Source organism: Cariama cristata, unplaced genomic scaffold (genome assembly GCF_000690535.1).
Source record: "Cariama cristata isolate BGI_N322 unplaced genomic scaffold, ASM69053v1 scaffold21767, whole genome shotgun sequence".
In the NCBI taxonomy this organism is placed as follows: Eukaryota; Metazoa; Chordata; class Aves; order Cariamiformes; family Cariamidae; genus Cariama; species Cariama cristata.
Genome location: NW_009625226.1, coordinates 1 through 10,711, shown reverse-complemented (window position 1 = coordinate 10,711; position 10,711 = coordinate 1). Strand labels below are relative to the sequence as shown.

The 10,711-nt window shown below is 39.0% G+C and overlaps 1 protein-coding gene across 1 annotated transcript; it reads right to left on the bottom strand.

The window, feature by feature from the left end:
• Positions 1-2,503: 2,503 nt before the first annotated feature.
• On the bottom strand, positions 2,504-8,180 carry CCDC181 (coiled-coil domain containing 181). The gene is made up of 5 exons (XM_009703537.1): positions 8,013-8,180; positions 6,504-7,481; positions 4,059-4,205; positions 3,263-3,417; positions 2,504-2,666 (listed from the first exon to the last, which is right to left on the bottom strand). Exons 1-5 carry the CDS (start codon positions 8,148-8,150, stop codon positions 2,504-2,506), a joined length of 1,581 nt encoding a protein of 526 aa, XP_009701839.1. The 5' UTR covers positions 8,151-8,180.
• Between the last annotated feature and the right edge of the window lie 2,531 nt (positions 8,181-10,711).

Genomic DNA, 10,711 nt, shown 5'->3' with positions numbered 1-10,711 from the left:
AGCAGGCTTCCCTTTTTCCTATTTCTTCCCATAATGGGTGGGTTTAACATTGGAAATTACGCAGTTTCTGCTGCCTCTTGAAGTTAGGGACTGACAGGATTTCCTTAGCCTCTGGGATATTTCTTCTATTTTTCAGTCTGGAAAGCTACTTATTTTCTTCTACAAAGGCAAGACCAAAAATGTTATGCTGGTCCAATTTGTAGAGCATAGAGATGCCCTTGACTCTCTAAGGTTTACAGTCTTATTAGCAAATCTCAATGAATTTCTATTTAGAGGGAGACAAAAGTGTAACTATACCAAAGTAAATGAAGTGCTAGTAAGTTATGTTTAAAAAAAAAAAAAAAAAAGGGAGGGGGGGAATGGAAAATGGTCAGCTCCATGCTTGCTTTTTTTAAAAAAAAATCTTAGCCAAGGTGATGTACTGTCCCCAAGTCTATGCTCAGCCTTTTAAGTTTAGTAATAAAAAGGAGTATGTGCAATGATTCTTTATAGCTGTAAGTTCTGAAAGTAAGAGCATATGCAGTGTTGCAGCCCTCCTGGCAAGAAGGGGAAAGAACCTGAATGAACTCTAGCTATAATAGATAAATAGTAACTGGTTTTAAATTGATTCTGGAAACCTGTATGGGGTGAGATTATTCTTGTGTTTCCATAAAGCTGAAATAATGGCTTTTCCATCTATTTCAGCTTCTAGGGTGAAGCTGTTGCATAGCTGATCCTCAGCAAAGACAGACTGATATACCTCCTTTAGTACATAGTGTTGAAACCTGACCTAGTATTAGAACTCAGTCCTTGCCCAAGGTCTTTCTTGGCGTTATGGGAAGCTGAAGATAAGCACTGAATTTGCACGGGTACTGGTAAAAAAAAAAAAATATTATTTTTTTACTTGTATGGTTTTATAACCTTGATGTAGGTTCAAAGAGAACTTTTAGCAGACAATTTGCTAAATCCAAAGAAGCCTATTTCAGTTGCACATGTAAAGAGGAAAGGTAGGAGGATGCAAATATGCATTTTAATGTCTTAGTTTCACTCCCAAGTTTATCATATGTAACTGTCTAGTTTGGGAAGAGAGTTTCTGAAATGGTTGCTTTTACCCAGCTTTCCTTTGAATCTCATACCATGATCAGAATGTGTAAGTTGTAAGTTTTTGCTGTTGCTGGCCGTGCTTTGGTTTGCATGAAGAAAGCTACAATAAACTTTATTTGCTTGCTTTCAAGTTGCAATTTTGGATTTAATATAGCTGTATTTCTGACCTTGTTTTCTCTGCAGCATAAAAGGAACTATATGACATTGAACTGTAAACCTTTCACTCAACTGGTCTGAGATAACGAACCAAGAAGTACTTCTTTGTAGCTTACTACAATTAGGGAGATAGCGTGAACCTTTGCAAACTTTTCTGCTCCATTTGCTTGCTAGACACAAGAAGCATTTCTTGCCCTTGGTGTCAGGGGAAGGTACAGGAAGGAGGAAGGCACCTGTTACTCATGTTTCTCATTGGCCTATGAAATTTTCATTTTGCATCCATGCCCTTTATCTATGCTAGCAAAAGCTGCAACACAGCACCCTCCAGTCAAAAGTTATATGCCTGTAACTATCTCCAAGATGGTAAGAGAAAAATACTAATGGCAAATTTGCTTTGCATCTACTACATTTCTGCCTGTTACAGTACTTCCAGAAACATTTTGAATGTTGAAAAATGTAAGGACAGTGCCAGACACAGCTGGACAGAATGCTTCGCCTCTTCCACTAACTTTATGATTTTGTGCATGACCTCAGCATGCTCTCTGACAAGAGTTCACAATATAGCTGGGTAAGGTGATGTAGTTTATTATACTAATTTAGCAAGCATGGACATGTATACAAGGAATCCAGCTTCCTTGATATTGGTAAAGGTCATAATTCACACAGTCTTAATTGCATGGAATAGAAAACTACTGAATATGACTCACAGAAATACATTTCAAAAACTGTTGCATGTTCACATACACATTAACCTTCAATGATCACTTTCCCTGAACTAAAATAAAACAGTCCTCTGGTCTAGCCAGAATTAACAGCTGGTCAACAGATTAATAGAAAGCGGTACAAGAAACAGCATTTTCCAACAACATAATACCTTGTACAGTCTTCATCACAAGCAGCAGCAAAGAACGATATTAATCCAGCAAAAATTCAACATTTTACATAATAGCCTGCATCCAGGAATTCATGATGGAGTTGAGTATAAAGTGCCTTTTAAAGACAGGAATGTTTATTTGCCACCATCGTATACAGATCTCACACTCACTTAGATTTGGTCAAACCAAGAAGATCCCTGAGGTATACAAAAAAGCAGGCTTTTCAACAAAATTACAAATAAATAGACAGTAATTGTCAGTGAAGGTAATTGTTAAACTTGCTTGAAAGCTTTAAAAACACCACAAAAAGTCAGTAGCTATAAAGAGCAAAAGCTCAAGCCATAAAAAGTAAGAGAGTTGCCACCAAGAGCTCTGTGAATACATCAAACTCAACTGTAATGGTCTGTGAAGCGAAAGGATTTTGGCTCTGAACTAATACAGTGGATGTTCTGCATCTGTTTTGCTCTTCTGGCTTCTAATCTAAGCTGCCTTGCTCTCTCTTTAGCAGCTAGTTCTTCTGCTCGTTTTTCTTCTCTCTTTCTTTTTAGCCACCTGCAGAGAGAGAAAGAGGACTAGAAGTACTGACAGTTGCAATTAAAAGTTTTATGTCATCTATTTAAAGGAGACTTGCCCCCATTTAACTAGAGTCGCCTTGTCCTGTAGGATAAGGTTAGGTGTCATGGCTGAGCCAGCCTAAAAGCCTGCCACTCCTAAAACAGGAAGCACTACTTTTCTATCCCAAATCTCCTGCTTCTGCAGCCTCCTTTACCTTTCCCCTTTTGTTGGCCTGATTCAACACACAGACTCGAGGGGGAAAAAGAAATCATTTTATTGGATTAACTTTCTGCTTGTTTAATGAACGGAATCAACCCAAGCCTGTTCCAGAACAGGCAAAAAGGGGTAAGGGAGAAGTAATTCACTATTTCAGCTCAGGTTCTGACAAGTAATTTCACAACAGTGAACAAACAACATCAAGGAATTGATGTATTTTTGCTAGGGTGTAAGTTTATCAAGGCATATTCATGCAAAAAAAAACCCCAAACCAATAAAGACTTCAGCAGTAAAGATGTACCATAAAATAACTACAGTCTTCAACTGACAGACTACAAAATTTTCAAATATGATTCCCTAGGAATGACCCTACTCACTCTTTAAAGGCTCTGTTGCATTCCTCTGTCCTTGGAAAAAAGGCCATTCCCTCAGCTTGGCGTCTCAACATTTCCATCTGTTTTTCTTTCATGTGTTCTTGGTGCTTTTTTTTAAGCCATAACTTGAAGGCTTCTTCTGGATTCCTGCTCCTCTCCTATTTAAAAAAAGACATATATACACAAGGCTTATCATTAAATGACCTTTATATTAATAACATTATAGTAATTTTTGAACTCTCCTGGCATCTCCCATCCACAAAACATATTTTGTAAACAGACTAGAGCATATGCTAATCTAGCATGGAATATATACATGAACAAGCATTCAAAGCAGTATGTTTTAAAAAATACTGTATTTAGCTTTTCAAGCCCATTGCTGCAAGGCAGAGGAACCTCAGAGCATGAGAGTCTTCAGGTTTTGGTCAGGTCACGTGCATTAACTGCTTGCCAACAAGCTCTGATGGTAAGGAATACACTTCAAAGGGTTTTCTGGCTGCTTGTTCACTGCAGGGTTCAATCAAGTCATTCTCCTGGTAAAAAGGAGCATCGCTGTATCTCCTGTGATTTTATAGCTATTAAGTTCATACATGCAGCTTCTATGATGCAAGCCACCCTGCCAAACAGAACAATCCTAAACATGCAAGTCACTTTAGCTGTTCACTGAAAACAGCGTAACAAAAACGTTTCCTATCCCTGTACATTTTCAAACACTTAGCTAAGAGCGCGGGCTTAGAATGCGGTTTTCCTATTTAACAAGAGCACTATAGATCCCAGTCCTACATGAGGGAAATCTTACTTTGCTGTTCAAGTCTTCCAGCTCCTTTGCACGACGAATTCGCCTTTCTTCTTGCACTTGTTCTTTCTTCTTCTGTAACCAAGCTTTAAAAACCATCTCATTCTCTCTTCTCTTCTGTTCTTCTTGTTCCCTTTTCCTCTCTTCTTCCTTAAATGGAATGAAGCGTGAATAAACTTAGTTTTTAAGAGAATCATCTTAATCTGCAAAGGCCTTAATAGACAATAAATAAGCCATTTGAATGATATGAGAGAGACACAAAAATACTGGTGAAACAGGAATACTCAAAGACTGCATCAGAGTTGATACTACTCTTAGAAGAAATGAGTCTGAGCACTTCTGTGGTTCATGTTACATTCAGGTATCTTTGTGGTTACTTCCGTTTCCATGATACATCTCAACTCACAGATGTTTCAACAGCAACAGGTGAAGACTTTTAAAATTAAGCCTGCTCAATAGCTCTGATTGGCTTAAAATCAGTTTAAACTGATGCATTTTAAAAATGAATGCAGCTCTCAGGCTTGATGGACCTAAAGGATATTTAACTACCTATGGACTGCAGGCACTACCTTATAAATAAGGATTCTTTTCTGGACATGAAGTTGTTATGTATTTACTTAAGGGGTATTAATAGCTTAATATCTTTTTCAAGTTTACAAAATAAATGATTTTTACAAAATTTAGAAAATTTTTTTTATTATTAATCTCATTTTAGCTAACGACAAGTATCTACAGGGAGGAGAAAGGTTTGCAAACAACGCTTCAGAAAGCTGATTAGGACATTTTACTAGGCTTTGACTCTCTTTGACACAAAAGCTACAATCCCCGCTCATTTCAACACTCAGAGAAATCTATTCTTCTTGCAAACAGATGATGTTCCTCCCACCTACACACAACTTTCAGACTATCCTACAAATTTACAATTTGTAATTTACTGAAATGGAAGAAACCCCACCAAAATGAAGCAGATGATAGATGGATTCCAGGAATGTCAAGAAATGGAAGAACTCCATTCAAGAATGAAGAAATAAGGGAATATATTCTTACCTTTTCATAAATCAGTTAACAGAGGAAGAGATTTAGCACACACTGTTAGGAAAATAACCTTCCTTACCTCCACCACACTACCTTTTACTTTAAATATGCAGAGTGTAAAGAGATCTAGTCTTGTGTACAAAGAAAACACATCAGTAACTCTTCACATTTCATGCCCTTTGTTACTGAGCTAAGCCTCAGCAAACTTTTCAAATAAAGCAGGTTAGACGTATTTCCACAGACAGAAAGCAATCTTTGAAGCTACGCAGCCAGCTTACTTAGAACATCATGGCACAGAAAAATGGTAGATGCTTCATGCTCTTTTTATAGAGCAACACACATAGTAATTTACCTTTTTGTAATTGTATCATCATAATGCAAAGCAAAGAAAAACATCTACGTTTTTAAAATCTTTGGTAAAGATTTCTGAAGTTCCTTTTACAGCTTTCAGAGGCTGACTATTAAATATTACTTTTTTCTGAATAAAGAGCTAATAAAGAATTAAAAGGGTTTTTTTTCCTAGTAACACATAAGATACTGATTTGATTTTTAAATTATTTTTTCACTTTTATATTACTGCCCTTTATAGATAAAAGAAGAATAAACTCAGTACTGGGAATGTTTTCTTTTTTTTGTGTGTAGCGCCCAGGTAAAACCAAGTAAGAAGGAAAAGTAGTATCAACAGAGAAAGGGGGAAAAAACCCTACTTTGCAACAAACTCATTGAGAAAACTTACTACAACACTGACCCACGCAAAACCTTTACAGGAGAAAAGTATCCAGTTTATGCAGGCTTCACCTGCATGCATCTTACATAAGCAACAAGGCATGCCACTTTTGAAGTCAGCTGTATCTTCCATACATGTTAAACACACCCCTCTTTGTTCATAGATCCCACAATCATTCTCCTGTGTAAATCCTACTTTGTGACTGAACGCTCTCCCGTATGATAATTGCCTATTACACACTTCATGAGCACCCAAATGTGCACCTGCATTACTGTGGTTAACTTCCTGCATTGCAGTGTAACCTGTGGAGAGGCGAGACCACGTGCTATGTTCCAGTAAACAGTGGGCCTGTAATGAAACCTAGGTAGAAAGAGAGTCAATAAGCAAAAGCAGTAAGCACAATATAGCAGAAGGTGGCCTATTTATGAAGGACATATTAAATAAATACTTAATTTCTCCTGTGAGCAAGGCATGATCCTATGCCACTCTGTGGGGTTTTTTTTCTTTTAAGGAAAGGAGTTTTGAGAGATTGTGTACAAACTCCAGAGAATTATTATTATTATTATGATTGTTATTGCTGCCTCTTTTATCATGGGAAAATTGAGTAAATGCCCTGAACATGTGGTCTCTGTGAAGCAGAGGAACAGATGGTCACTGTGATCTACTTGTTGCCTCTATACCTTTACCTCTTTCCTCAGTTTTTCCTTCCTTTGTTCTAACTGCTTCCGTAATTCTTTTTGTCGGGGAGAAAGACAGTAAGTGGAGCTTCTCACGGGCACATTTGCAGACTGTGCCCTCTGCGGAGTCTTCCGTTTTCCCAGACCTCTTGCAGCATTGATAGCAGAATTTGGACGATGCTTAGGGTTAGATGGAGGCTTAGGGAAATACGCGCACTCTTCTCCACCAGGAGAAAAAGAACGTGCTCCTGGTCTTACTGGGGGTACTTCCTTCACTCGAGAGACAGTGCCAAAAGGACCGTAGTGTGAAGATTTTGGAGACATATGTTGAGTTTCAATATCAGTAAAAGAAACGCTTACTGGGGGCAAAAAGCCCTGGCTTTCAATATCACGTAAACTTAAGAGTTCAAACTTCCCATCTTTTTCCACTAGGATTTTACCATCCTTCTTTTCCTCATCCTTGCCAGCACGTGGAGAAAGTGAAGTGCTTTCCTGTCCCATTTCGTTAGAAATATGCAACCGAGATAGGCTATTTGAAACATCGTCTCCCCTTGCAAGGTCAGTTTTACAAACTTCAGCATCTTCTAGAGGAGGAACTTCAAGATCCACCAACTTATCCTTAAATTTTAATTTCCGCTCTCTGTTTTGATCCACAGGAGCCTGATTCTCCAGCAGTTTGTTGGCTTCTTCAATCTTTTCCAAGATGTAACGCTTTATTTCTTCATCCTCTTCCTCATCCAGTTCCTGCTGGTTTTCCAGCTTGGATTCCTGGATAGAGCTTTCACTATCAGTATCAGATACACGGTCCCCATGTTTAATATCAGACCTGGATTCCAAACTTTCTTCACTGGAGGGTCTCACTGTCGCATCTACATCTGCCTCTGAAAGCTGATCTGGATTTTCTTCCATTTCCTCATTGTCTTCCTCAAAGTTGTCCACAACTTTAACAATTTGTGCTTCAATATCCTCTTGATTTTTTTCAGCATTCTAAAAAAATTAAAATAAACTAGTCTATTCTTCCAGCAAAGAACAGTATCAGAGAAAGAGAAAAGAAATAGCGAGAGAGAAGAGCAGTAATAACTACCCTAATTCTAAACGAGGCTGTCAAATAGGGCACGTCATAACTAATAGCTTTTTTGGCACTAACAACTCTCTTGCAGTTTCTTCATGTTCACATCTGCACAAAGTTTTAACTAACCATGGCTTGTGCAGTAAAGTGATCAGTGAGGGCATAACAACAGAACAACCTGTACTGCAGAAACACTTAAAGGAACCCAGAAGTACTTTTAAAACAAACATTATTTTCAATGAACACTGAATTTTCTGTTTTAAGGCAATTGTAACCAAACTAACCAGTTCACTGAATTGTTTTTCACTGCAATTCCAAATAACCTTCCTTGTCAAAATTCAGTGAATGTACCTACACGTTTCAAACCATATTGAATTTTGTGCTTGATTCCAAATATTACTCAATTTTGTCTTCTAAATAAGACAACTAGCATTTAATTTAACAAATACCTCTCTTTCACCAAGGTTTTCTTTTTCTTCTTCATTAATTAGCCATTCGAGATCTTTTTCAAAATCATCCTCATATTCTCCACTTTCTGTTAAATCACCCATATCTGCTGGATCTCCTCGGTCTTCCCTTTCAGTCATTTTGGTGATGTGTTAGAGTAATACTGCAAAAAGGAGAGGGGAAAAAATTGTTTTAAAACTCTAGCGACACACAAATATAGAACATTGATATCTCTTACGGCACCCACCTCAAACCTGTGAGCAGTATCAATACAACCATGTTAGACAGCACCACAGCACCTCAGGACTAAGCATCACCAATGGTTTATAAACATTATAAACACCAAACATTTATAAACAACAATAAATGGTTTTGGCCTTTCCAGCTCCCACTACCAGGGGAAGATTTGAGTCAAAGCAAACCAAGGTGACTTAGTGTCTTGCAGTAAATCTCTGACAGAGCTAAGACTCATGATCTCTTAACTGTTAGACTCATGCTTGGACAAAGAAACTGCTATTTTTAGTTTGTTAGAAGTACTATGAGCTTTCATGGCTCCCAGGTGTGCTTTACATTGTTGTTTTATATCTGCCTGGGCCATTTTCCTTTAAAGAAATCTTAACTTGCTTAAAGTTACATTGCAAAAATGCGGGATGTACAAGTAGATCAGATTACCAAAAAGCTTCTCATCATGACCTATTAAAATGAGAAGACATTCATTGATTGGGACTCTTGACAGAAACCTTCTGCTAGAGTGACTGAAAATTGACAAGCAGTGAGCTTTCAAACCATATCACCTCCACTAGGATTAGGGGTAAAGAAAGTTACACAGACCCCAATTGAAACTGCTGGGAAAAGGATTCCGTTCCGGTTTGAAACTCTGGGGAGGACAACAATGGGAAATACTCATTAGCCAGTTAATCAGGTTGGATATAGTCATATTCATGACAAAACTGAAGGTGAGCCACTATAAGGACTGAATCTTTTAAAGAGTCTTTGGACTGCATAGCACACAGGTGCCAACAGGTCCTGCAGGACGGTGTAAACACCAGCTCCTGGGGCTCCAGCCCGCCTGCCTGCCACCCCTCGGCTCAGCTCACTCCACAGAAGGCATCTGGCTTCATCTAAAGACACAAAAGGGTTAAAGACACATGGAGACACGCACCAGCCTAGAGAGTCGGTTCTGCTCTTTTTACAGCTTTAGCCACTCATCATTCCTTCCCTAATTTATTTATAACTGTTTACAAAAGCAGCATGAAAGAAGGAAATGTTGATTATTCAAAAGTTCCTATTCTCTTTGTACCTTCTACTGTAGGCTGGAAGGTGCCACTTCTAAGTGTCTCTCTAGTAGGACAAATCTGTGTCATTTACAACATATTAAAAGATCGTGACATGAGTATTAGCATATAGCAACACAATACGGGATGTCAGAGTTAGCTTTGACCCTGGATGGCCCTGGCACAGTAAGATAGCTCTTGCCGTGCGACCATCCTGCCCTTCCAGACAAGAAGGGTTGCACCTGGACTTCCCAATCTGTCTAAGCATTTTGTAAAAACTCTTCCATCCAGATGTTGCTTAAATTCCTCCGAGCTTTTGTTTTGAGTTCTGATCAGCATCTCTGAGTTCTCAGTCATTTATTCTCAGGAACACCAGCTCCACTTCCTAAAACTCTGCATTTCCTGCTTAACAAGAGTGCTGCTCTTTGACCCCTCAAAATTTAGTCAAGATTTGTTTAAGAGAAAAAAATGGTAATAAAGCTGGGTGCTTTTGTTGCAAACTTGTTTGTACAGAAACTTTATAAAAGCTCTTCTTTGTGTTTGATCCATATTTTGTTCAATTTTGGCAATTTTTTGCTCCTAATTCAATTCTTTTTAGCCACCACTTGCCACAAGAATTATTCATTCACACTAGATTTCTCCAAGTTTAAATTTTCAAAACTTGTTCAGACTGTTGCCTTTCCACACCCTATTTCCATCACGTTTTCCCTGCACCTCTTATGACATGACATGTCATCACTTTTGCTGGGAAACGCCCTTTCCTTCACAAATATCCCCGGTTTGGGTGGTGACGTGGCCCTGGGTTACTTTGCTCTGATACAGATTCAGCACAAAAGAACTCCTTCTCTTTAACATCATCATTATGGTAAGCGGACACAAAGGCTACAAAGCTGAATTGTGCCTTTAACAAAACACGTTCGGGGCAGTCTGTCACACTCCACACAAATACTGAAAACCGTTCCGTTTATTTGGGATACATACAGTAAAGGGGAGCAGCACAACAACCAGCCTTTTCTGTTGCTACATAAAGAGCCATGGCTGAAGAGATAATTTCAGTTTAATGGCCGCTTCAGAAAATCCTGAATCAGCTCCTATTCTATTTAAGGTCTTACGAAGTAAAGATTAAGGCGCTTCAGCTTTAATAGGAACCAAAAGCACTCAGAAAATCTCAAGTCTTCACTTTCACCTGCTCCCGTGCTGGCCGGGGCTGGGATGCGCCCGCAGAGCTCAGTTACACCTCGACGTGGGTGGGCTGGGCACAGTTACAACAGGAAGGAGACAGGGATGGGCTTTTATTATTTGACCCCTCTGTACCAAAATATACGTAAATACAGCTTCATAGACCCGAACCCAAGGCTGTTCCGGCGGGGAAGGTGCAGCCCGGCGGGCGGGACCGGCAGCCCCTGCTCACGAAGAGCGGCCACCGG

What these genes read in the sequence shown, in the direction of transcription:
- CCDC181 (XM_009703537.1), bottom strand. Translation starts at nt 8,150, where the DNA reads ATGACTGAAAGGGAAGACCGAGGAGATCCAGCAGATATGGGTGATTTA. An exon ending in AGGAAAAACTGAGGAAAGAG is followed by an intron (nt 4,206 to 6,503) that starts GTAAAGGTATAG and finishes ATTCCATTTAAG; the next exon opens with GAAGAAGAGAGGAAAAGGGA. An exon ending in TGGAAGACTTGAACAGCAAA is followed by an intron (nt 3,418 to 4,058) that starts GTAAGATTTCCC and finishes TTTTTTAAATAG; the next exon opens with GAGAGGAGCAGGAATCCAGA.